General features: G+C 42.6%; 1 protein-coding gene across 5 annotated transcripts in view; it reads left to right on the top strand.

Moving 5' to 3' along the window:
• NTN1 (netrin 1) overlaps nt 1-27,026 on the top strand; it is a 185,181-nt gene that overhangs the window by 136,682 nt on the left and 21,473 nt on the right. For 4 of the 5 annotated variants that reach the window (XM_073682459.1, XM_073682458.1, XM_073682457.1 and 1 more), the window contains exons 3-5: nt 5,135-5,323; nt 14,909-15,058; nt 17,833-17,886. In XM_073682459.1, the coding sequence (XP_073538560.1) occupies nt 5,135-5,323; nt 14,909-15,058; nt 17,833-17,886 (393 nt within the window). The remainder of the gene's footprint in view (nt 1-5,134; nt 5,324-14,908; nt 15,059-17,832; nt 17,887-27,026) is intronic. The other variant, XM_073682460.1, reaches the window with a different exon arrangement.

Genomic DNA, 27,026 nt, shown 5'->3' with positions numbered 1-27,026 from the left:
GGCGAGCACATGGAGGGCTGTGCGGCCCTCCAAAGAAATGCCACCCCACACCATTACTGACCGACTGCCAAACCCGTCATGCTGAAGGATGTTGCATGCAGCAGATCGCTCTCCACGGCATCTCCAGACTCTGTCACGTCTGTCACATGTGCTCAGTGTGAACCTGCTTTCATCTGTGAAGAGCACAGGGCGCCAGTGGTGACTTTGCCAATCCTGGTGTTCTGTGGCAAATGCCAAGCATCCTGCACGGTGTTGGGCTGTAATCACAACCCCCATCTGTGGAAGTCGGGCCCTCATACCACCCTCATGGAGTCGGTTTCTAACCGTTTGTGCAGACACATGCACATTTGTGGCCTGCTGGAGGTCATTTTGCAGGGCTCTGACAGTGCTCCTCCTGTTCCTCCTTGCACAAAAGCGGAGGTAGAGGTCCTGCTGCTGGGTTGTTGCCCTCCCACGGCCCCCTCCACGTCTTCTGGTAGCACCTCCAGCCTCTGGACACTACGCTGACAGACACAGCAAACCTTCTTGCCACAGCTCACATTGATGTGCCATCTTGAATGAGCTGCACTACCTGAGCAACTTCTGTGGGTTGTAGAGTCCGTCTCATGCTACCACGAGTGTGAAAGCACAACCAACATTCAAAAGTGACCAAAACATCAGCCAATAAGCATTGGTACTGAGATGTGGTCTGTGGTCCCCACCTGCAGAACCACTCCTTTATTGAGTGTGTCTTGATAATTGCCAATAATTTCCATCTATTGTCTATTCCATTTGCACAACAGCATGTGAAATTGATTGTCAATCAGTGTTGCTTCCTAAGTGGACAGTTTGATTTCACAGAAATTTGATTTACTTGGAGTTATATTCTGTTGTTTAGGTGTTCCCTTTATTTTTTTGAGCAGTGTATTATTTTTTGCCTAAAATTCAAAGGAAATGTGTTATCTTTAACTTTAGGCCTTTTAAAGATAATTTCATCTTCAATTTGCTTAACTGTTCACAATAACAGTAATTTTGACCAGGGGTGCCCAAACTTTTACATGTCACTGTATATATTTGTAGGAGCCATTTATTTGCTGCTGGTATATATTTATAGGAGCTATTTATTCACTAATGCTATGTATTTGTGTATGGTTAATTCACTGCTGGTATATACAGTTTTTTCACATAGAGCCCGATGGTGAGTTCAATTTAAGTTATAGAAATACAATTTGATATTTTATTTATTGACAATGGTGGAAGGGGCTTAAAAATATATGGTGGCAGCCCAGTCCGAAGGTAAAAAGGACACAGAAAAAAATCAATTCTAATCTATCCCTTAGACTTAGTGAAGCTAAAAAGCTTCTTACTTAGTTGCATTTTGGGTAACACTTTATAAAACAAGACGTCATTATCCATTTAAATTTGGGAACAATAAAAGACATTTTTAACCAAAAAGTATTTGTGAAACAAATTTGGATCCCTTGAAAGTTTATTTTTTACTTATTTTTTTTTTTCTTTGTCTAGACTAAATACATGTCCATGGGGTTGTTTAGTTCCAAAGTGGTGACAACAGACATTTATAAACTCAAGTGGGTTATTATAGGCACAGAAACAATGTAACATACAATGGTCGGGTCTGGGGTGCTCACAATTAACTTAAAAACCCAGTAAAAATAGGTTTTAATAGAAAAAGAAAAAAATGTAAGAAGTATAGGAATTTGAACGAGAGCTGGACTTCGCCCGTCCTTGATAATGAACAGTGACCCATCTCCCTCTCCCGAGAATCACTCTTGAAGTTCAGATTCCATAGGCCTGTGCTATAAAAAGGTCTAAAGTCTTTTCCAAAAAAAGAATGCATTCAAATCTGACACCTCTCCCCTCCGCTGACACCCTGGAGATCATCTATTGAGTAATGTCCTTTCTTCAGACACTCTTTCTGTGTCTCCAGACAAGTCCTCACTCATCAGACTGTCAACATCAGGCAGCGTCTCGCCCACCCTCCTATCGGCTCGTCATCGGACTTGTCAGGAGGCCATCATCAGGACTGGATTGTTGTGACAGTGGATCCTTGTCAGACACAAGAAATTCCTGTCGCTGGATGTTCACAAGCAGCGACCCCACTAAATATTTGTAGGACTTTAGGCATCAAAGCAGAACTTTACAAACACTTCTCTCAATGTCCCTTTCCTCATCATTCATCATGACAATTGCCTCAGAGGTTGTATAGGTGAGGGTTTGACATTCCTCACACAATCATACTGGTGGTCGAAAAAGTGTCATTCATCATTGAGGACCATTTGTCTCCAAATACTACCTGGAATGATGCATTTGGCACAATTGTACCTTCTACCACTGTCCCCAGGGTCTACTTTCTGGAACATATTTCAAGGCTTTCTCTTGAGATCTTTCGATGGATGGGAGTGTCAATTTTTATGGTCCTGGTAATTTTTCATTGTACACGCATTGGAGTCACCCCCATGTTACTACTCACATCTTTTGTAGATCAATGACCTTTATGATTATCAAAGTTTAATTCACATGTTAGGAAGCAATCAATAAGTGACCAGCCACAGCAGTCAATATTATGGAGCAACCTTTAAAGCGAAAGTGAAAATATCAATTTATTTGCTTAATTTGGGTCTTGTGATAAGTTTTGGGGACCTCGTTGGGAACCTCACATGTGCATACAAAAGGATGGACAACATTGAAATGCCGGGATCATAAGTAGTGTGTTGTAATACTACTGATGGACCCTAACCTTGGAGCTCATTTACACATGGGAGGACATAACATTGGTGGCACCTCATAGGAGCCCCGGTGGGAAGGGGGCCAACTTCCATCTCCACCTCCAAAACAGTGAACAGCTTCTGTGACACATACATAAAGGGGTACATTATGATGAGCTAATGGTGGCAAAAAGCCCAAATAGTGTTCTTGCACAGGGACACCCTTCTGTCTGAGTTCACGCTTGCATATCAAAATATTGTTATTTTTGTTTCAATATTGCATTACTTTTGATCCCTACTATGGGATAGCTCATTTCTATTTTTATTTGCATTTCTTCTTTTCTTGCATTTTGTGTATTATGTTGCAGAAATACAGATGATAAAATAAAAAAGAAAATGCAAGTGTGAACAAAACAAACATGGAACGTATGTGTGTGTGTGTGTATGTATGTGTGTATATATATATATATATATATATATATACATACACACACACACACACACACACACACACACACACACACACACACACACACACACACACACACACACACACACACACAGTACAGACCAAAAGTTTGGACACACCTTCTCATTTAAAGATTTTTCTGTATTTTCATGACTATGAAAATTGTACATTCACACTGAAGGCATCAAATCTATGAATTAACACATGTGGAATTATATACTTAACAAAAAGTGTGAAACAACTGAAAATATGTCTTATATTCTAGGTTCTTCAAAGTAGCCACCTTTTGCTTTGATGACTGCTTTGCACACTCTTGGCATTCTCTTGATGAGCTTCAAGAGGTAGTCACCGGAAATGGTCTTCCAACAATCTTGAAGGAGTTCCCAGAGATGCTTAGCACTTGTTGGCCCTTTTGCCTTCACTCAGATAAACTTATCCTCAGAAGCAGAGGTGACTCTTGGTCTTCCTTTCCTGGGGCGGTCCTCATGTGAGCCAGTTTCTTTGTAGCGCTTGATGATTTTTGCAACTGCACTTGGGGACACTTTCAAAGTTTGCCCAATTTTTCGGACTGACTGACCTTTATTTCTTAAAGTAATGATGGCCACTTATTTTTCTTTACTTAGCTGCTTTTTGTCTTGCCATAATACAAATTCTAACAGTCTATTCAGAAGGACTATCAGCTGTGTATCCACCTGACTTCTGCACAACACAACTGATGGTCCCAACCCCATTTATAAGGCAAGAAATCCCACTTATTAAACCTGACAGGGCACACCTGTGAAGTGAAAACCATTTCCGGTGACTACCTCTTGAAGCTCATCAAGAGAATGCCAAGAGTGTGCAAAGCAGTCATCAAAGCAAAAGGTGGCTACTTTGAAGAACCTAGAATATAAGACATATTTTCAGTTGTTTCACACTTTTTTGTTAGGTATATATAATTCCACATGTGTTAATTCATAGTTTTGATGCCTTCAGTGTGAATGTACAATTTTCATAGTCATGAAAATACAGAAAAATCTTTAAATGAGAAGGTGTGTCCAAACTTTTGGTCTGTACTGTATATATATTTTAATGTATATAATTTTTTTTTTTTTATTCAGTCCATTGAATTCTGTATATACCTAGTACCTGCATACTGAAAAAAAAGTGTTTACATGTATTGGAAACATTTCTTTCAATAAAAAAAAATATAGAATGCATATGGATCAGTAATACACAAGTGTGATAGGCTTTATTAAGATGGGCCTAATCTGGGCATATTGTAAAGGGTTATTCCAAAAAGGCCCCTGTCTGTAGAATTGGGATTTGCAGCCTGTCTGGAGTGGAGCGGAAGTGCACATTCTCGACCTCTGCTCCGTTCATTGTCAGTGGGAATGCTGGAGAAAGCGGAGCCTGAAAATCGAGCATGCACACTTCCGCTCCACTCCAGACACGACTGCAGAGCCCAATTCTTAGGATCATTGTAGGTCCCAGCAAGTTGCTTTCAGCAAGTTATCCCCTATCTTATCTTTCTGGGAATGACTCTTTAAAACATGTCCAGATTAGGGAGTAAGCATTGAATGTATGAACCTTGATACAAGGGAACCAAAGTTAGATCAGAAATACTACAGGGATTGGAAAATCTGTTCACTTGAACCTCGGGGGGATATGGGTCATTTGGCCGTGTTATGAACAACTGGATGAGGCTTTGATATAAGATATTTTTTGATGCGTCCTAGTTTTATTCTTTGTTTTTTTTAAAATCATCCAGGAATGATCCCTACAATGCCAACCCTGAAAGCAAGACTTCTTTTTTGCTGCATTAGAAGCATAAAGGCTTTGGTTAATACACAGTCTATCTGCTACATTAGTGTCTGTCTTCGCCATCGAACCATGTTCTAGGTTCCTGGTGACTCCTGCTTGTGTTCATGGTGGTAACCAGTATAACATGCTTCTCTCTGCCTTTTTCCTTTTTTTCCAGCCTGCAACTGTAACCTGCATGCTCGCCGCTGCCGTTTCAACATGGAGCTCTTCAAGCTGTCAGGTCGCCGGAGCGGAGGGGTCTGCTTAAATTGCCGGCATAACACGGCCGGCCGGCACTGCCACTACTGCAAAGAGGGCTACTACCGGGACATGACCAAGCCCATAACCCACAGAAAGGCTTGTAAAGGTGAGGGAAGCCAAGTTCTGCCTATAGAGAAAAATGTTCTATACGCGAGAAGGATTTTTGCGATGACCTCAGACCGCAAATGACATCATTGTGTGTTTTATGCATGGCCGCGCCTGAATAGTCACATTCTTTGTAAGAAAACCTGTTTGTGAAATAGCTCTGTTACATTAATGACATTGTACACGTGCCGTAATAACTCGGATCTAGCGGGTGAGTGGATGGGGGTCTCCCAAAAGTGGCAGTCAGGAACACTCTCAGTCATGACAGCTGGAAGGATGTCGGTTACATTTCCCTTTTTAGTGCTTGTTGGCCCAGCGGAAATGATGTGTGAAAATCACTTCTGCTGGCACTCAAGGTGGTGGTGCCAATCCAGGGCATACGGGAAGTATGCCCTAACCTGAGAGTGGTGATATACAACTTCTTCATGCCCAGACGCCAAAGAGGATGATTCTTGTTTCAAAGGAGTTGGGTGAGAGACTCGCTTCTTATAGCTACAGCACTCCTATATTTCATCTTTACAGGGCCAATAAGTTTGCACATGGTAGTCATTCCAGTGACCGGGCAAAATAGACTTATATTCTATGTCTTAAGGTGAGAAATCAGATTCACCGTCCACCATAATGGTTGAGCTGTTGGTCAGAGTAATCAAGTCATTGATGGTTTTCTTTGGACTCGTCTCCAGATCCATTGTTTCCTGACATGTAGTAACCCCCCAGTTGACTGCCACTTCCAGTTCATAGCATATTCCCCTCAAAGCAAAATCTGGAGGTTCTCCCTGCAGTAGGATTACAGACAGATATGGGCTTCTTAAAGGAGATTATTGTGTAAAACATCAGAATATTTAGTGAAAGCCGATGATCTGCCGAATGTTACATCTCGATGCCCTGTATACGCCTGCCCTGCAATCAGCCGCCAGAAAAGCAAATACTCCATGTTGTCTGATTGCAACCCTTTATACCAGTTTAAGACAATTTTCCTTCGTTGCGCTGCATTTTCTAACAATAAAAAGGGAAAGGATTGACTTTAGAGGAATAGCCCCACAAAGAATCCCTTACTAATAAGTAATAAAATGTAACTTTTATTTTTTGCTCAATTAAAATTACTGCAGGGTAAAGCATGTTGGGGGGACATGTGCTATAGTGTGTGATTATCCAATTCTGTTAAAAACTTGGTGACTCCCCAGGCAGTAATTTTAATTGAGCAAAAAATAAAAGTTATATTTTAAGACTTACTAGTGAGGGATTCTTTGTGGGGCTTGTCCCTTTTTGTTTATAGCTGTATTTTCTGCTGCGTTTTTATGTGCAGTGCAAGCAAAGTGGATATGATTTTATTAAAACTCCTGCCCACTATGCTTTTAAAGGCGCTGTTAAACTGTGCTTTGTTGGTGTATTTTTTTTCCACTATAGGCTTCTATAGGGAGCGAGAAAAAAATGCACTTTAATAGCGCAATAGTGTTTGTAGGTGCAGAATAACAACATATGTACTCTTAAAGCATAAAAAGCTGCATCAAAAAGCAGAAAGCGCAGTAAAAATAGAAAAGAAATAAGATTAACGAAGAGGAAAAAACACAGTGTTATTGCATGTGGGAATGTGACCTAAGAATTATCATTGGTCCGCACCATATCCCCTTCACAAAAATGAACGATAATACTTTTCCCTTATTTCATCCTGATTATTGTTAGGTCAAGATGGTCATTAACTGGTTCCAGAATTTATTTGTCCAGGTTGTCCACACTTTACTCTGCACTGATGTTCTAAAAATGTCAGTGCAGAGTAGTAAGCAGCTTGCAGGACGTTGTGCAGCTGCGGGCTCAGGAAGCTGTCAGACACAGAAGGTAAACATTTTTTATTACCATGTCTGCCTTCTTGATCGTTGTATAAGTAGCACTGAACCAGCACTTGTGTATACAGAATAGAAAGCACTCACAGTGACCCAGTAATCATGAGATTGCTGAGCGTGAAAAGAGAGTAGGAGCTGCTGGTTCCTGTGAGACTCAGTCAGTTCTGCTATGCAAAAAGGGAGCTGAATTTTCCTTGTAACTGGAGCTAATATACCAGCCCCAGTTACAGGGGAAATGAGCAATAAAAACAATGTATTCATATGCTAAAATGTCTTCGATGAGAAAAAAAGATGTCCAATGTATAAAAACAATTTATACAGAAAGGGGAACAGAATTTAAAATATTTTAGTAGTTCTTTGTGGTCGTACAGAAAAAAAAAAGCGAAAAAAATAGACATGTATTTTCTATATTTCTTTACATTGGAAGCAAAAAAAATATATATTATAAAAATAAAGGCCCATGTGTTCCAAAATGGAAAGGCAAAAATTATTTGAAAATCTGAATGAGATTTTTTTTTTTTATAGAGAAATCAAAAGCTCATTTATAAAATAAAACCTAAAAATTGGTCAGGAAAGGAGGAAAATGAACTCCATCCTGAATTGGTTAATGACCACCAATCAACTTCCTATTTCATCGATCAGCCCTAATTAGGAGCAATTTATCTGCCTTGGTAAAGGAGCCCTACGATAAAGAGCACACAGTTCACGGACACTATATACGGTATTAGTATTGTGGATCAGATTGAAACTTCAGAAAAATTCAGTAAAAATTGACTCTGACAGATTTTGATATCCACAGGCTGTCACATTATCCTTATAAAATCTGCAGCGGATTCTCCACCATGTGAGTCCAGTGTGCTCATACCCTAAAAAGTTTGGAAAAACTTTCTATATATGCTTGAGAATTGGCTGGTCGGCGCTCGTTTTTTATCTTCACGGATCTGGACGTCCCCTTATTTTGATTTTTAACCCTTTCTTCTCTGGCAGCTAGATGGAATCACAAGCTGGCAGCCAAATTGTTAAATTCCAGTGACAGAGAAAGAGGTTAATATTTAGTGTATGGGGCTGCGCCACCCCCTCGGGAGCCCGGCACAGGTGTGCATACCAAGGGACAGTGGGACGCATTGAACAGGTTAAGCAGACCTGGAGAAAAGGGAAGGTGAGGGGGAGGGTGTAGATTTTGATACAAAGGCTGGATGCTTTGAGGAATGGTCCCAGACATATTTTTGGGGCAGATTGGAGGGAGGGTGGAGGGGAACAGGCAGGTTAAGCCACTTGCAAACACTTCAGAGAATGAAGGGAGGAGGGGGCACCTGGGTATGTGGATGCAGGTGTTGTCCGCCTGAGGTGAGGCTGTTCCCACAAGTGCAGGAGAAGACTATGAAGTCACATCTAGCCCTTTGGCCGGCAGTGGTGCAAAACCTTCACTACTACCGTCACTCATAGGGTGGCAGTGCCAGGCTATTATACCAATTGACTAGTGCTGTCGTTCTATTAATCATCCTATGGGTGACACTTATGAGCCTGCCACAGTCCTAGAGTCTGTTGCGTTCATCATCTTACGTATTAGTGCAGGGAAGGTGAGTTTATTATGATTCCTTCCTCGGATTAATCTCAACCATATTATGTTTCAGGCTCGTGGGACAATACTGAAATGAAATCCAGCATGTAAACTCAAAAGGGACGACCCCTACATGCCCAGCCTTTATGTCAGCGGTCACCCCGGTCTGGCACGAAAAGCCTCTTAATAATGTACCCAGGCGTCTCCTATTAATATCGGAAAGCCTTGCGATTCTCCAGTGCCGCGGACGTGTGAGGAATCCAGTTTCCGGCAGTCCCTGTGCTCTTTCATTGTCCTATCTCAATAGAAGGGTTTTGATAGCTTTAATCCACCTGGCCAAAACAAATCCTCCAGGTTTACCCGGGTAACCCTTCACTCTCCGGACAGTACAGGAGCACAGAGATGTCCCACGTGTGCCTTCAGAATGACTAGAGCTTAATAGACAATTCTATCAAATTAAGAAGGACATCATCTTGTCTCCGGTCACAAATCTGGAGAAACCACCTATTCATGCAATGGTTTTCCCTGTTCTTATTTGAATTTGCACATTATAGATTCAGACTGAAGGCAGCAAAGGAGCACATCTGAAAAAAAAAGGAGTAAAGAAACACACCAGATTATGTGTTACACCTTAGATTCCGCAGAGAACTCCCCTTTTCCTTTAATGTCAGCTTTATACCCCTTGGCATTGTCTCTAGCAGATTCATTAGGTCATCAGCTGGACTGTTCGTTCGTTTGTGGAATCGTCGGCCTTCAGAAAGTGTTTGTGACCATCAGGCAAGTTTTGCAGAGGCCGTGACGGTGCACAGCTCCATAAAAAACTGAGCCCCATTCCACAACTGTACTAAGCCAGAATATGGCAAGAACCACTTAACTAGGTAAAGAGAAAAAGCTGTCCATCGTTACTTCTAAGACATGAAGTTCAGTCAATCGGAACATTGCTAGAACTTGGAAGGTATCCTCATCAAATTTTCACCCCAGGAAAGGAAGACCGAGAATGACCTCTGCTGCAGAAGATAAGTTCATCAGTTACCAGCCTCTGAAAATGCAAAATTGACAGCACCTCAGATAATAGCTCTCATAAATGATGCATAGACATCAAGTAGCAGACAAATTTCAACATCAACTGTTCAGAGGAGACTGTGAAAAGCGGCCTTTATGGTCAAATTGCTGCAATTAAGCCACTACTAAGGACCACAAACACGAAGAAGATACTTGTTTGGGCCAAGCAGTACAATGAATGGACATTATATCAGTGAAAATCTGTGCTGTAGTCTGAGGAGTTAAAATTTGAGATTTTTGGTACCAGCTGCCATGTCTGTGCGAGACACAAAGAAGGTGAATGGATGGTTTCTACATGTGTGGTGCCCACCATGAAACATGGAGGGGAGGTGTGATGGTGTGGGGGGCGCTTTGCTGGTGACACTGTTAGTGATTTATTCCAAATTCCCGGCACATTCTCCAGCATGGCCACCACAGCATTCTGCAGCGACACCATCCCATCTGGTCTGCATTAAGTGGGAACATAATTTGTGTTGCAGCAGGACAACGATCCAAAACACCTCCAGTCTATGTGAGGGCTATATGACCAAGAAGGAAAGATGTCCACAATCACCCAACCTCAACCAAATGGAGACTGTTTGGGATGAGACTTCAGAACTGGTGGACTGGTGGAAGCCATTCTTGGTGACGACCTGATGAAACTGCTAGAGAGAAAGGGGGTGTAAAGCAGTCATCAGAGTAAAATGTGTGGGGGGCCCTCCAAGAAATATGAGATGTAACGCAGGTTCTGTTTGTTTCACAAGTCTCTCTTTACACCTAATTCCCCTTGTGGTTTTGCTGCCTTCAGTCTGAATCTTCAATGTGCACATCCCAATAAAAACAAGGAAAAGCACTGCATGAACAGATGTGTCAAGACATTTCACCAGTACTGTATAGACCTATACATGTATCTATTTATATCGATAGATATATATATATATATATATATATATATATATATATATATATATATATACACACAGTACAGACCAAAAGTTTGGACACACCTTCTCATTTAAAGATTTTTCATGACTATGAAAATTGTACATTCACACTGAAGGCATCAAAACTATGAATTAACACATGTGGAATTATATACTTAACAAAAAAGTGTGAAACAATTGAAAATATGTCTTATATTCTAGGTTCTTAAAAGTAGCCACCTTTTGCTTTGATGACTGCTTTGCACACTCTTGGCATTCTATTGATGAGCTTCAAGAGGTAGTCACCAGAAATGGTCTTCCAACAATCTTGAAGGAGTTCCCAGAGATGCTTAGCACTTTTTGGCCCTTTTCCCTTCACTCTGCGGTCCAGCTCACCCCAAACCATCTTGATTGGGTTCAGGTCTGGTGACTGTGGAGGCCAGGTTATCTGGCGTAGCACCCCATCACTCTCCTTCTTGGTCAAATAGCCCTTACACAGCCTGGAGGTGTGTTTGGGGTCATTGTCCTGTTGAAAAATAAATGATGGTACAACTAAACGCAAACCAGATGGAATAGCATGCCGCTGCAAGATGCTGTGGTAGCCATGCTGGTTCAGTATGCCTTCAATTTTGAATAAATCCTCAACAGTGTCACCAGCAAAGCACCCCCACACCATCACACCTCCTCCTTCATGCTTCACGGTGGCAACCAGGCATGTAGAGTCCATCCGTTCACCTTTTTTGCGTCCCACAAAGACACGGTGGTTGGAACCAAAGATCTCAAATTTGGACTCATCAGACCAAAGCACAGATTTCCACTGGTCTAATGTCCATTCCTTGTGTTCTTTAGCCCAAACAAGTCTCTTCTGCTTGTTGCCTGTCCTTAGCAGTGGTTTCCTAGCAGCTATTTTACCATGAAGGCCTGCTGCACAAAGTCTCCTCTTAACAGTTGTTGAAGAGATGTGTCTGCTGCTAGAACTCTGTGTGGTATTGACTTGGTCTCTAATCTGAGCTGCTGTTAACCTGCGATTTCTGAGTCTGGTGACTCGGATAAACTTATCCTCAGAAGCAGAGGTGACTCTTGGTCTTCCTTTCCTGGGGCGGTCCTCATGTGAGCCAGTTTCTTTGTAGCGCTTGATCGTTTTTGCAACTGCACTTGGGGACACATTCAAAGTTTGCCCAATTTTTCAGACTGACTGACTTTCATTTCTTAAAGTAATGATGGCCACTCTTTTTTCTTTACTTAGAATTTGTATTATGGCAAGAAAAAAGCAGCTAACAGTCTATTCAGTAGGACTATCAGCTGTGTATCCACCAGACTTCTGCACAACACAGCTGATGGTCCCAACCCCATTTATAAGGCAAGAAATCCCACTTATTAAACCTGACAGGGCACACCTGTGAAGTGGAAACCATTTCCGGTGATTACTTCTTGAAGCTCATCAAGAGAATGCCAAGAGTGTGCAAAGCAGTCATCAAAGCAAAAGGTGGCTACTTTGAAGAACCTAGAATATAAGTCATATTTTCAGTTGTTTCACACTTTTTTGTTAAGTATATAATTCCACATGTGTTAATTCATAGTTTTGATGCCTTCAGTGTGAATGTACAATTTTCATAGTCATGAAAATGCAGAAAAATCTTTAAATGAGAAGGTGTGTCCAAACTTTTGGTCTGTACTGTATATAATATTATATATATATATACATACATACATACACATATACATACACACACATATATAAGCTGCCTTCATACACGGAGGCCATTGCATGTAATCTTGATAAAGATGCAGCATTGTCTTAACTACCCTCCTTCTCCAAATCTTTGTCCTTTCGTCGGATACACTCCCATGTTTTTTTCGAAGCCACCGATATTTGTTTTTTTCCGGCGCTCAGTGAGATATATATATATATATATATATGTATATACAGATACAAATACACACACACGCATATATATAGCGTGACCTTTCAGCATGTTCCTGTGTGAGAAATGTATAGCGGGTGACATGCCAGGTGTTATATGTAAGCACAAATTCACATTGCACCTGTGCTATAAGGCAGGTGCTTTAACCTCTTCCCTCCCAGGGAGACATTCCAGAGGATCGGGAACGCAGGGGACAGATGATGAATAATCATCGTATGATGAAATGTTTTGTAGCTTTTTAGTGTACTTTGGATTTCACCAACTTTAAGACCTCTGCTTGCTGTCTTTTTCATATCCAGACACTGCCAGGTTCACACGGATGTTTCCTTTCCCTTACAGCAAGCAGAGATATTAAAAATGGTGAGCAGTTCAAAGAAACAGTATTAGAAAGTTGCGGAACTCTTCATTTACCATGAATCCGTTTTCTTTCACTTGGTTTGCGGAAAGAGAGTAACATTTTGAGTAATATTCGTAGTCTCCGCACTAGTAAGCGGCGCTCGGTTAGGTAACAGGGGGCTGTCATGGGTGACGCATGGAGCGGTGGCTTTCCTGACATTTTCATTTGGCATTATACATGCTCGTAAAACCTCGTTGAGCTCCTTTTGTGCGAGGAGAGCAGTGACGGGGATTAGGTTATGTACACACGCTCGCTCTCTCCGCGCGCTGCCTCTCAGGTTATAGTGAGGTAGATCGCTCTTATTAGTCACCCATTGAAACATCGCTCTGATTTTCTGCATTTCGCCTCCTCATATGACCGGAGGTGAATGTGCTGACAATGGAGACAAAACCCTTTTATAATGGAAGCTGCTCACTGTTAACCCTTGCCTTCCCAATGGCATCATCTAGATCTAGAAGTATTCATCAGAGCAATTGGCTGTTCAAAAGAACCAATCAGATTCCAGACATCGCTTTTCGAATACCTCTTGCAGTGTTACGAACACAACTTTAGGGGTTCAAGGAACATCATTTCGAGAAGTTTCCTAAATTCAATGTTGACCACATTGGCCATCCGCACCCTCATGGGTGATCTATAGGAAATATTGTTCTGGTGGCAGGAGTGCAGCATATATTGGAGTAGTCCCTGAGCCATAGTGCCTAAGGCAGGTTGTAGTAGTGTAGTAGTTCCTGGGCCATGGAGATGAGACAGGTTGTGGTAGACCCTGGACACAGGACAAGCAGTGGTAGTCCCTAGACCACAAAGATAGGACAGGTTGTGGTAGTCTCTGGACCACAAATCTAGCACAGGTTGTGGTAGTCTTTGGGCAATGGAGATAGGACAGGTTGTGGTAGTCTTTGGGCAATGGAGATAGGACAGGTTGTGGTCGTTTTTGGGTTATGGAGATAGGACAGATTGTGGTAGTCCTTGGGCCATGGTCAATAGGACAGGTAGTGGAAGCACATGGGCCTTGGAGATATGATAGGTTGTGGTAGTCCCTGGGCCAGAGAGATGGGACAGATTGTGGTAGTCCCCGGGCCATGGAGATAGGGCAGGTAGTGATAGCACCTGGGCCATGGAGAGAGGATAAGTTGTGGTGGTCCCTGGGCCATGCAGACTAGGACGGGTGATAAAAGTATTATACCGGGAAAAAAAAAGAAAAATGCAATAGTGTGTGGCTTTCTTCAGAGGAGCATATCACAAGGTCCTCCACCGTACAGTCCTATCAATAACAACTAGAAAAATATCAGCGCTCTGAATTAAAAAAAAAATGAGTCCTGTAACCCCCCCCACCGTTACCCTGCTGCACTTTTCTGCACATTTGGAGCGCTGCTGTTTTTCTTCTTTGAGTACCGGGACTGGTGTGCGGTTTTGCACATTGTCCCTCTCTCCCCTACTCTCTTGCTGGTGGTGGTTTTGCACATGGTCCCACTCACCCCTACTCGCTTGCTGGAGGTTCACGGTCTCTCATCACATGTCCTCAAGTGGTAAGATTCATTTATAATGCATTAGTCAGCCATATGGGGGCAGACGGCTATTTTTTGGGCAGGATCACCAGTTATAAACGCAGCTTATTAATTACTGAGACGGGTGCCTGGCGTGAAGCGATGGTACCACCTTAGCTGGACTAGTGAGCTGTATTACATACATGGGCTGAGCCCACAACGTGGCATCTTATTACTCTCTGATCTCATGCTTCAGTAGAAGGCTTGCATGGTAGATATACCCTCTGCTGTGCCCCGGCTCCCACCCCGCGCCCTCCCCGGCAGATCTCAGTGTCGCTCTGTAATGTGGTTGTAGTTTTTGCTTTCTGACCTTGTGCTGTTTTCCAACCCCTTCTCCTCTGTTCCACCCCGCAGCCTGCGACTGCCATCCGGTTGGTGCGGCCGGCAAAACCTGTAATCAGACCACAGGGCAATGTCCTTGCAAAGATGGTGTGACTGGTATAACGTGCAATCGATGTGCCAAGGGTTACCAACAGAGCCGCTCTCCCATTGCCCCCTGCATAAGTATGTGTTGTCACTGTTACATGTTTTGTTACTCGGCGGGCGGCCGTGTACTCCGGGGTACAATGGCCGTCCTATAACCTAATGCTATTAACCAGGTGTATGCTGGAAATCTTAGCTGCTTGTATCGCACTGCACTGAATATGAGTGGTCCTGACCCGTACATATAATGGGAGCGGCCATGTCATGTGATAGTCCGAGCCAGCAAGGGCCATCGTGCCTGGAAATATGCGACCAAACATCATAGGCTTAGATACAGAACCTCAACAGACGGTATCACAAACAGGCTTAGATACAGCAGCTCAACAAACAGTATCACACGATAGGCTTAGATACAGCAGCTCAACAGAAAGCATCACATATGATAGGTGGAGATAAAGCAACTCACAAGCCAGTATCACACATGAACGGCTTAGATACAGCAGTTCAAAGACTGTGTCACATGATAGGCTTAGATACAGCACCTCAACAGAAAGTATCACCTATGATAGGCGTAGATAAACCAACTCATCAGCCAGTATCACATATGATAGGCTTAGATACAACAGTTCAAAGACTGGGTCACACGATAGTCTTAGATACTGCAGCTCAGCTGAAAGTATCACACTATAGGTTTAGATACAGCACCTCAACAGAAAGCATCACCTATGATAGGCGTAGATAAAGCAACTCAGCAGCTCAACAGTATCACATATTACAGACTTAGATACAGCAGCTCAACAGATAGTATGAAATATGATAGGCTTAGATACTCCAGCTCCATAAACTGTATCACATATAAGATAATTAGATGCAGCAGTTCAACAAACAGTATTGTATATGACAGGCTTAGATACAGCAGATCAACAAGACAGTATCACATATGATAGGCTTAGATACAGTAGATCAGCAGACAGTATCACATATGTTAAGCTTAGATACACCAGCTCAGCAAACAGTATTGTGTATATATTAGACTTAGATACAGCAGCTTAACCGATGTTATCACATTTAATAAACTTAGATACACGGTTTCACGTGTATGATCGGTTTAGATTCTGAAGGGCAGCAGACATCATGATAGACTTCGATACAACAGCTGAGCAGATTTGGGTACTACAGCTCAGCAGACAGCATAACACAAGTTAGGCTTAGATACACGACTCAGAAGTTAGTATCACACATGACAGACTTGGATACTCCATGTCAGCAGATAGTATTTCATATGATAGGCTTAGATACACAGCTCAGCAGACCGTATCAGGTATGATAAAGTTAGATACACAAGTTGAGCAGACAGTATCACGATAGGTTTAGATACACAGCTCAACAGACAGTATCACACATGATAAGCCTAGATACAGCATCTCTGAGGTTCTTTGTGAATGAATGGCTGTTAGCCCAGGACACACAATGGCCGCCTCCAGTTTGATCAGGGACAGGTCCATGTGTGGCTGATTAGATGGTTCTGCTCCTTTAACTACCAAACATTACTAACAATAAGGTCTCGTTCAGACGTCTGTTTCCACGTACGTCTTCTAGCCGGGTTTTTAATTTGTAGAACACCTACCCTATATAATCTGTGCCGCTGATCACACCTCCGATATTGATCAGCGTCACACATACAAGTCTATGGGTCCGGACAGCGCACATTGCCGGCCGTGTGCCGTCCATATTTTGCAGTGTAATGGGCAGGAGAACATTTGCAAATTAGTTTTTTTTTGCCATACGAGAAAATCACTAATGAATCATCGATGATAAAAACGGACACACAGTCCAAACTCTGACTTTATTACACGTACGAGAAAAATTATCAACGTCTGAACGAGGCCTAAGGAGGAGCGAGTGCTGGACCCTGCGGATGTGAGGAGCTGTAACCACCCGTCAGCCACACGTCGTCATGTCATACTGCTCCACTGCTTCATGTCAACAAAATGTCATCATTGTGGAATGAAAATTTCTGCACCACTTCCAAGATCTCTGCAGGAACGAATGTCCATATTCACTACCGGCCAGCAGAGATTTTGAGAACCACGTGACATTAAAGGGGTATTCCCATCTCCAAGATCCTTTCCCAATATGTAGTAGGTGTAGTAATAATAATATTAACAAATACCTTCAATTAGAAATGTAGTATAGTTCTTCTGATTCGCTGTGTCGCTTACCCCATGTGCAGGGCATTGTAGTAGCTTAGGTATCCATGGTTAAGTCCACTAACAACTAACTGTTACTACATGAGTGGTCGTAACCATGGATTCCTAAGCTACTGCAATGCCCTGCACACAGGGTAAGTGACATGGCGAATCAGAAGAACTATACTACATTTCTAATTGAAGGTATTTGTTAATATTCATATTATTACACCTACTACATATTGGGATAGTATCTTGGAGATGGGAATACCCCTTTTAAGCAAAACAGAAAAGATGCAAAACTTTTCATTGTATGATGATTACACTACAGGGAATTCCCTTTATTTTACTGAAATAGAAGACAATAATTGTAAAGATTTTAGAAAATCTCATTCTTTGGCCAAATTCTTAGAATCCCTTTCCTTTGACTCCCTGTCCCTTCTATGTCCCTGTAACTTCCTGGCGATTTACCGCACCCCCTGCTTCCATTAATGCCGCAGACACCGCCCCCCTCCCGGCTCGCTTCTGTAGTCATGCTCGTACTCATAGGGAAGACTAACCGCTGATATTTACACAAACTGCAGAATTTCCCTTGTGCCGTATAGAGATGTTAATAATGGTGTCTGTCTTCTTCTCTCTCCTGAACACCCGCTTTTGCTTCCATAGAGATACCGGTGGCTCCTCCAACGACGGCGGCCAGCAGCACAGAGGAACCAGCCGGTAAGTTCTGCACTTTACGGGGTGGACGATCAGTTTTAGGCTACGTTCCCATGATGAACTTTTGATGTTGCAGATTTTCTACACCCATTAAGTAAAATACTTGCATTTTTCCAAAAATACACAGCACAAAAACTCACCAAAAAGTCCATTGTGGGAACATAGCCTTAGGATGATTAAACATTTTGTGTCCCAGATGGATGGTGGAATGTTTAAAACTTTTCATTGAGCTGCCATATTGGATCCTGTACATTTCTTAAAGGATATGGACATCATAGGTGGGGACATTTATTTTTGGGTTTGCCCCATTTGGCATTTTACAGACTCATTGATTCCCATTGTTGCACATCGCCGGCTGCAGAACGAGTTAAAAGGGTTTTTCTCATCCTGTTAAATGGGTAAAAAACAAGTTTGCAATTTACCCCTTGTTAAAAATCCTCTCCGTTCTCAAGAAAAAAAGGATTTTTAATTGTATAGCTTACTGCTCATTGCTTAGGTTACCGGCCACCTCTGCAGCCTTTCAGAAGTAGCCAGTTTCCTCGACAAGGAGCAAGATACAGCCAGCTTTTGTGTCCTCGCGCTCCTCCGAGGCATCCGAGAGTGCACAGTTCAGACCAGTGGTTTGACAATTTTCATGAGCGCACTGCCCCCCTACACGCAGGAAGCTGAGAGGCAGGATGGAAGATGAGAAAACCCCTTTAACTTTGAATTCATCAGTGAGCTTGTGCTGTGGAGTTTCTAACCCTTTTATCGGTCTTCTGAACTCCTCTGTGCTGATTTAGGACCACATGAAAGTTCAGCTTAACTTTGATGTGGTCATAAATCAACACAGAGGAGTTCAGAAAGAGACAGATAAAAGAGTTACAAATTCCCCTACAGAAGGAACTCACTGTCAGATCCTCAGTTAACTCACTGTGCAGCCACAGCACAGAAAAACAGAAGAGCCTGTAAGAAGCAAAATTTTTAATGAAACCCAATTGCAGAAATTTTTTTTTAGCCAAAAATACATGCATTTAAGAAGAAAAAAAAATAGTCCCGTGAATTGTGCGTTGTAAATGTCTTTATTTCGCTTCTGGAGCTTTTCATCCTGTTTCCGGTCACATAGAGCCAGGTGATAACATTCACCCGGTCATATGCAGACACATTTTTGGAAATCACAAAGTCAGCCGGTTCTTTAATTGCCGTGAAATCATTTTCATGTGCAGAAAAGAAGAAAAAATGGATTTTTGAATCAAATTCAGGTAAATATTTTGTTAATCACATAAACCGAATTACAGAAGAATCTGCACATAAACAAGGGGCTGCGCGGCCTCCAGCCTGTCATCCAGCTGTGGTTAGCGCAGTTCACTGATTTTTCTCTTCGGTCTTGACCCAAACATTTAGGAGTCTTGATTACACACTAAAAAGGGTAAAAACATTTTTTTTCCCTTTTTTTTCCTACATTATTATTTATATAGCCCTGAAATATTCCGCAGCGCCGTACACACAATGTGGCAGACATGCGCCAGAAATCTGCCTTTATTTGTGCCAAAAAACCATCATCTTATTTACACTTCGCACCACATTCATTACGTGATTTAGACAAGATATAGACACAGTTTAGACAGGCTGGACACTACACCCGGAAAATCCATAATCAGAAGGGCCCAAGTACTCACCCCGAGCCGAGGAATACAGCGGAGATATCCAGTAATCAGGGTTGATTGCTTAAGCTCCCTATGACTGACAGGCGCCCACCCTGCAAGTAATGGCGTGCCCAAATAATGTTCTTAAGATTAAAGTGAGCCACAGTGTAGTAATATTTTACCACCATACAGTGCATAAATAATCCCATCACAAAAGTACATAAATACTGTCATACAGTGCAAAAATAATGCTGTCATACAGTACATAAATTATACCCAGATGCAGAGGACAAATACTGCCATGCATTGCATAAATAATTCCGCCAGACAATACATAAATAATACTGCCATACAGTGCATAAATTATACTCAGATGTAGAGCATAAATAATTCCCTCCATGCGCTGCATTCATTTCACCAAACATTACTGTCATACAGTGCAGAAATAATACTGCCATATGGTGCATAAATAATTGCTTCATAGAGTGCATAAATTATACCATTAGGCAGAGCATAAATACTGCTATATGGTGCATAAATAATTGCTTCATAGAGTGCATAAATTATACCACTATGCAGAGCATAAATTCTGCCATACAGTGCACAAATGATACCGCCATACAGTGGAAAAATAGTTTCACAATGCAGTGCCCACATTATACTGCTACATAAAGCATGAAAAATATGGCCATACAGAGCATAAATATCGCCATATAGTGCATCATATATCATACCACTGCTATGCACAATACTCAAATAATTCTTCTAAACTGACCCACAAAATTGCAAAAATCCTGTTCTACACATAGCCCCGGACACAGGGGCCACACAGGGTTTGGAGATTCTGCGGTTCATGAGCGGACAAGCTCTGTCTTCCATGTGTGGTATATATGTATACTGCTGCTTTGAATTGTTGCTCATGTTGGGACCTGCCTGCTATGGGTCGCAGCCCCTCATACGCCGCAGCCTCCTGACACTGGGGAGATAACACGTGGATTAGCTGACAATCAGGAGACATTAAGAACCTGTCTGTGTGACAGCCTACAGCTGATAATGGACGAGATGCAACATCAATAAACAATGGATCAATTCTGTGTGATCATGACACAACGGGGAAAAATGCGTGTACCCCCCCAATACCCACGGTACAACCAAAACTGCCGTGTGACCCCCGACTGCCTCCCCATGTACCCAGCGTCAAGCCTGGCTCATGTACATAGCTCATGAGACCGGAGCGTTCCCAGCATGTGGCTCCAATGTACCGCCATGTGGCTGCCAGAGATGGTAGCACACATAAAAGGCTTAGATACACAGCTCAGCAAACAGTTTCAGACATAAGATTAGATACACAGCTCAGTATTACAGTATCACACAGGATATGATTAGATACACAGATCAGCAGAAAGTATCACAAATGATAGGGTTAGATACACAACTCAGCAGACAGTATCACACAGGATAGGATTAGATACACAGCTCAGCAGACAGTATCACACAGGATAGGATTAGATACACAGCTCAGCAGACAGTATCACACATGATAGGGTTAGATACACAACTCAGCAGACAGTATCACACAGGATAGGGTTAGATACACAGCTCAGCAGACAGTATCACACATGATAGGGTTAGATACACAACTCAGCAGACAGTATCACACAGGATAGGGTTACATACACAGCTCAGCAGACAGTATCACACAGGATAGGGTTAGATACACGACTCAGCACACAGTATCACACAGGATAGGATTAGATACACAGCTCAGCAGACAATATCACACAGGATAGGGTTAGATACACAGCTCAGCAGACAGTATCACACATGATAGGGTTAGATACACAGCTCAGCAGACAGTATCACACATGATAGGGTTAGATACACAGCTCAGCAGACAGTATCACACATGATAGGATTAGATACACAGCTCAGCATACAGTATCACACAGGATAGGCTTAGATACACAGCTCAGCATACAGTATCACACAGGATAAGCTTAGATACACAGCTCAGCAGACAGTAACACACATGATAGGGTTAGATACACAGCTCGGCAGACAGTATCACACAGGATAGGCTTAGATACACAGCTCAGCATACAGTATCACACAGGATAGGCTTAGCTACACAGCTCAGCAGACAGTATCACACAGGATAGGCTTAGATACACAGCTCAGCATACAGTATCACATAGGATAGGGCTAGATACACAGCTCAGCAGACAGTATCACACAGGATAGGCTTAGATACACAGCTCAGCAGACAGTATCGCACTGGATAGGGTTAGATACACAGCTCGGCAGACAGTATCACACAGGATAGGGTTAGATACACAGCTCAGCAGACAGTATCACACAGGATATGATTAGATACACAGCTCAGCAGATAGTATAACACAGGATAGGGTTAGATACACAGCTCAGCAGACAGTATCACACAGGATAGGGTTAGATACACAGCTCAGCAGACAGTATCACACATAATAGGATTAGATACACAGCTCAGCAGACAGTATCACACATGATAGGATTAGATACACAGATCAGCAGACAGTATCACTCATGATAGGCTTAGATGCACAGCTCAGTAGACAGTATCACACAGGATAGGCTTAGATACACAGCTCAGCAGACAGTATCACACAGGATAGGCTTAGATAAACAGCTCAGCAGACAGTATCACACATGATAGGCTGAGATACACAGCTCAGCAGACAGTATCACACAGGATAGGCTTAGATACACAGCTCAGCATACAGTATCACACAGGATAGGCTTAGATACACAGCTCAGCAGACAGTATCGCACTGGATAGGGTTAGATACACAGCTCGGCAGACAGTATCACACAGGATAGGGTTAGATACACAGCTCAGCAGACAGTATCACACAGGATATGATTAGATACACAGATCAGCAGACAGTATCACTCATGATAGGCTTAGATACACAGCTCAGTAGACAGTATCACACAGGATAGGCTTAGATACACAGCTCAGCAGACAGTATCACACAGGATAGGGTTAGATACACAACTCAGCATACAGTATCACACAGGATAGGATTAGATACACAGCTCAGCAGACAGTATCACACAGGATAGGTTTAGATACACAGGTCAGCAGACAGTATCACACATGATAGGATTAGATACACAGCTCAGCAGACAGTATCACACATGATAGGATTACATACAGATATCAGCAGACAGTATCACACATGATAAGATTAGATACACAGCTCAGCAGACAGTATCACACAGGATAGGGTTAGATACACAGCTCAGCAGACAGTATCACACAGGATAGGGTTAGATACACAGGTCAGCAGACAGTATCACACATGATAGGGTTAGATACACAGCTCAGCAGACAGTATCACACTGGATAGGGTTAGATACACAACTCAGCAGACAGTATCACACATGACAGGATTAGATACACAACTCAGCAGACAGTATCACACATGATAGGGTTAGATACACAGCTCAGCGGACAGTATCACACATGATAGGGTTAGATACACAGCTCAGCAGACAGTATCACACATGATAGGATTAGATACACAGCTCAGCAGACAGTATCACACGTGATAAGATTAGATACATATCTCAGGAGACAGTATCACACATGATAGGGTTAGATACACAGCTCAGCAGACAGTATCACACAGGATAGGATTAGATACACAGCTCAGCAGACAGTATCACACATGATAGGGTTAGATACACGGCTCAGCACACAGTATCACACAGGATAGGATTAGATACACAGCTCAGCAGACAGTATCACACATGATAGGGTTAGATACACAGCTCAGCAGACAGAATCACACATGATAGGATTAGATACACAGCTCAGCAGACAGTATCACACATGATAGGGTTAGATACACAGCTCAGCAGACAGTATCACACATGATAGAATTAGATACACGGCTCAGCTGACTGTATCACACAGGATAGGATTAGATACACAGCTCAGCAGACAGTATCACACATGATAGGATTAGATACACGGCTCAGCAGACAGTATCACACATGATAGGATTAGATACACAGCTCAGCAGACAGTATCACACATGATAGGCTTAGATACACGGCTCAGCAGACAGTATCACACATGATAGGATTAGATACACAGCTCAGCAGACAGTATCGCACATGATAGGGTTAGATACACGGCTCAGCAGACAGTATCACACATGATAGGATTAGATACACAGCTCAGCAGACAGTATCACACATGATAGGCTTAGATACACGGCTCAGCAGACAGTATCACACATGATAGGATTAGATACACAGCTCAGCAGACAGTATCACACAGGATAGGATTAGATACACAGCTCAGCAGGCAGTATCATGCATGTTAGGATTAGATACTCAGCTCAGCAGACAGTATCGGCTTAGATACCGTGACTGAGCTGATTGTATCACACACGGTGGAGAAAAAATGAGCAAGGCATGTAAAGATCCAACAGCTTGACATGAAGTGTGGCCATGCATTGACCTGATGCCGCACTATCACATGTGGCTGTATAGAGGCAGTGACTCCTCTCCTGGAGAAACGTTTTCTTGTTAATCCATGAAACATCTCAGAGGATTAAAGAGACAATCTGGAGCTGAGCCCTGAGTGACGCCTGCATGTGGAGGATGATGCTGCCTGAGGCGCTTGTTTGATCGGGGAATGCGCCTAACTATCTAAACGTACCGCCATTAATCCGCGACACTGTCAACAAGAGATCACCTGTCAATACCGTATGAATGAGCAGTCAGGGCCGTGTCACCCTAATTCTCCACTATTGGTATCAAGTGACGTATTATGTGTCACACGTAGTCCTCCCTGTGTAAAGAGACCTGTTATAAAGGAGATGTGCCGTATTGTAGCTCTGCTCCATTAACATGAATGGGCTGCAATTCCACCCATGAACAGGAATGGTGCTATTTTTGAAAGAAAACAGCCAAATTTTTCAAATCATGGACAACCCCTTTAAGCACTGCCAAGACACTGAAATAGTGCTCACAGTGGTCTCAGCTAGACAAAATCCACAATGTGTATAACTTAAAGGGGTTGTCCTCCTTTCTTGACAATTTCTTTTTATACTTATGTATTTGAGGCTAAAAATCATTTTTGAAATTGGGTTTCATTAAAATTTTGTACCATTTGCCTTCTGCTGCAGAATAAGTTATCTAAGAATCCATCAGTGAGCTCACTGTGACTCTCTGATGGAGAGTGTGTAACTCTTATCTGCCTTTTCTGAGCTCCTCCGATTTATGACCACATCAAAGTTGAATGTGTCAGGAAACAAATGGCCTATAAAAACCAAACATGGCAAAAATTTTAATGAAACCCAATAGGAAAAATTATTTTTAGCCTTTGAGTAAAAATGATTCCCCAAAGGTGGACAACCACTTTAAATATCAGCCTTTTCTCCACTTTACTTAGTAAGGACTGTTTGAGTTGCCTCTTCCCCCAGTCCGTCGTGGGCTCCTCAGTTTTTGATGGAGGCAGATAACGTCCCATCCGTGCCGCAGGCTGCCTCCCCATCCAGGACGGAGTGCAGTGTTGGGTTCGCGAAGAGCTGTTTTCTTGGCAGAGGTTGTAGGATTCCATTGAGTATTAGTAATTCTCTCTCCGCTTGCATTTCATTACATTCAATTACTTGCTCAGTGCAGAGCTGGAGCTCTGTGTAAGTGCCTGAGAATGCGTGCAGAATAAAGCTCCGTGTGCTTTCTCTCAGGGCTCTGCTGCTCTAGGGATCGATGTCACCTGCAGTCGTGCCTTTGTGCAAGGCTACCGCTCAGTGACTGCGGTACTTGGTCATTATTGGGTGACACAAGTAGAATGCTAAGGATTAGTGATGATCAAGCACTGAAATGCTCGAGTGCTCAGTACTTGAATGGAGCAAGTCGGACGCACGGACGGGCTCTACTCGAGTAGCGAGCATAGTAGAAATGAATGGGAAACCTGAGCATTTTTCTGGAGGACCCTACCCAGCTTCAGTGCGGCACACGGCTCAGATGATTCAAATTAGCTTCTTACGTGGACTCGAGCACCACGTGATGCTCCGCAGTGCTGAGCACGCTCGCCTATCACTGCTGATGATCACACTTTTTTCTGCTATTCTTCGCGATCAGCTGAGATTCATGTTTATTTCAATTACGACAAAGGCAGAAGATGAAACGATCCGGTGGGGGTTGCTAGTTTTGTGCTTGATAATGCTTTTCTAAACTCTATTTCCAACAGATCCTAAATTATTCAACAACTCCTCGTCTCTAATGATCCTCAAGGTGCTCCATTGTCCCGAAAGCAAGCCACCGACTTATGACACTATGGACCTCGCATCTAAATTTTATGAGTAAATGGTGTTAATTCTATACATCCACTCTGTCCATACACATCCTATACAAAAAGAGCCAAAGGATTCATTGATTCTTCCTGTTTGACACAATCTGACCCTGAATGGCACAAATGAACAATGGGCCATTCCTGACAATAGGAAGAATCAGAAGTCTCAGGGGGGTTTTAGGCTATAGGTGAAAGAGACCACCGGAGGTGGAGGACACAGCCTTGTCCTTCTATAAGGATGCTTTGTTCGGAGGGAGGGGGGTGTCCTTCTCTAAAATTAACAATGGGTTACTTATTTGAATGATGAAATCTCTCATTATTTTCTTCAAGCTATTATTGAGGACATGTATCAATCAGAGGCAGCAGATTTTGCAACTTTTTTTTTCCTAGTAGCTAGTCCAGCACCTCATAATACTTCAATTGCAAATACTTCAATAAAATACACATTGAGACAACTATGGCTTAACCTCAAAATTTGGCAATTTAGTTTCATAGTTTTTAAGATTGAAGGTACACGTAAGTCCATCGACTTCAACCCATACCTTAACAGGTTGATGCAAACAAAGGCAAAAACCCCACAAAAGGTAGATTGCCCCATATTAGGGGAAAAATTCCTTTCCAACTCCACATACGGCAATCAGACTAGTTCCCTGGATCAAGTGGATTTAGAATATTTTTTTAAAATATTTGCTATATGTGACAGTGACGGTGACCAAGCTGATCTTGTTACTCAAGAGGATCTGGTCTTCTTTTGGATCTTTAGGTGTTTTTTTTCCATATCATGTTGATATTTTTCAGCTAATGGTGCCCATATCCATGGGGTGAGAGTAGTTGGATGGCCGAAGAACCATTGAATTAATGATCTTTAGGGAAGAGTCAGACGGCCATATAACTCGGACGAGGATCGCAACGCAATGCACGGACTGGCCGCCGGCTCTCCCGACCTGAGTGTGACAGCTGCATAGAAATACATGCTGTCATGCTCGGGTCGGGAGAGCCGCCGACCAGTCCGAGCATTGCGTTGACATTCTTGTCTGAGTTATATGCCGTCTGACTCTTCCCTTATGCTGATATATGTTCCAGTCGTTAAACTTGGCCATACATGTTGACTGACACCAGGTGTCGATTGAAAAAACAATCTTTAAGGGAATGTTCTTATATCTAAAGAT

The sequence above is a fragment of the Phyllobates terribilis genome, unplaced genomic scaffold, assembly GCF_046119375.1.
Source record: "Phyllobates terribilis strain yellow unplaced genomic scaffold, ASM4611937v1 Scaffold_5__5_contigs__length_657084704, whole genome shotgun sequence".
NCBI lineage: Eukaryota > Metazoa > Chordata > Amphibia > Anura > Dendrobatidae > Phyllobates > Phyllobates terribilis.
Note: the sequence above shows the minus strand (reverse complement) of the source record. Positions and strands in the feature narration are given on the sequence as shown.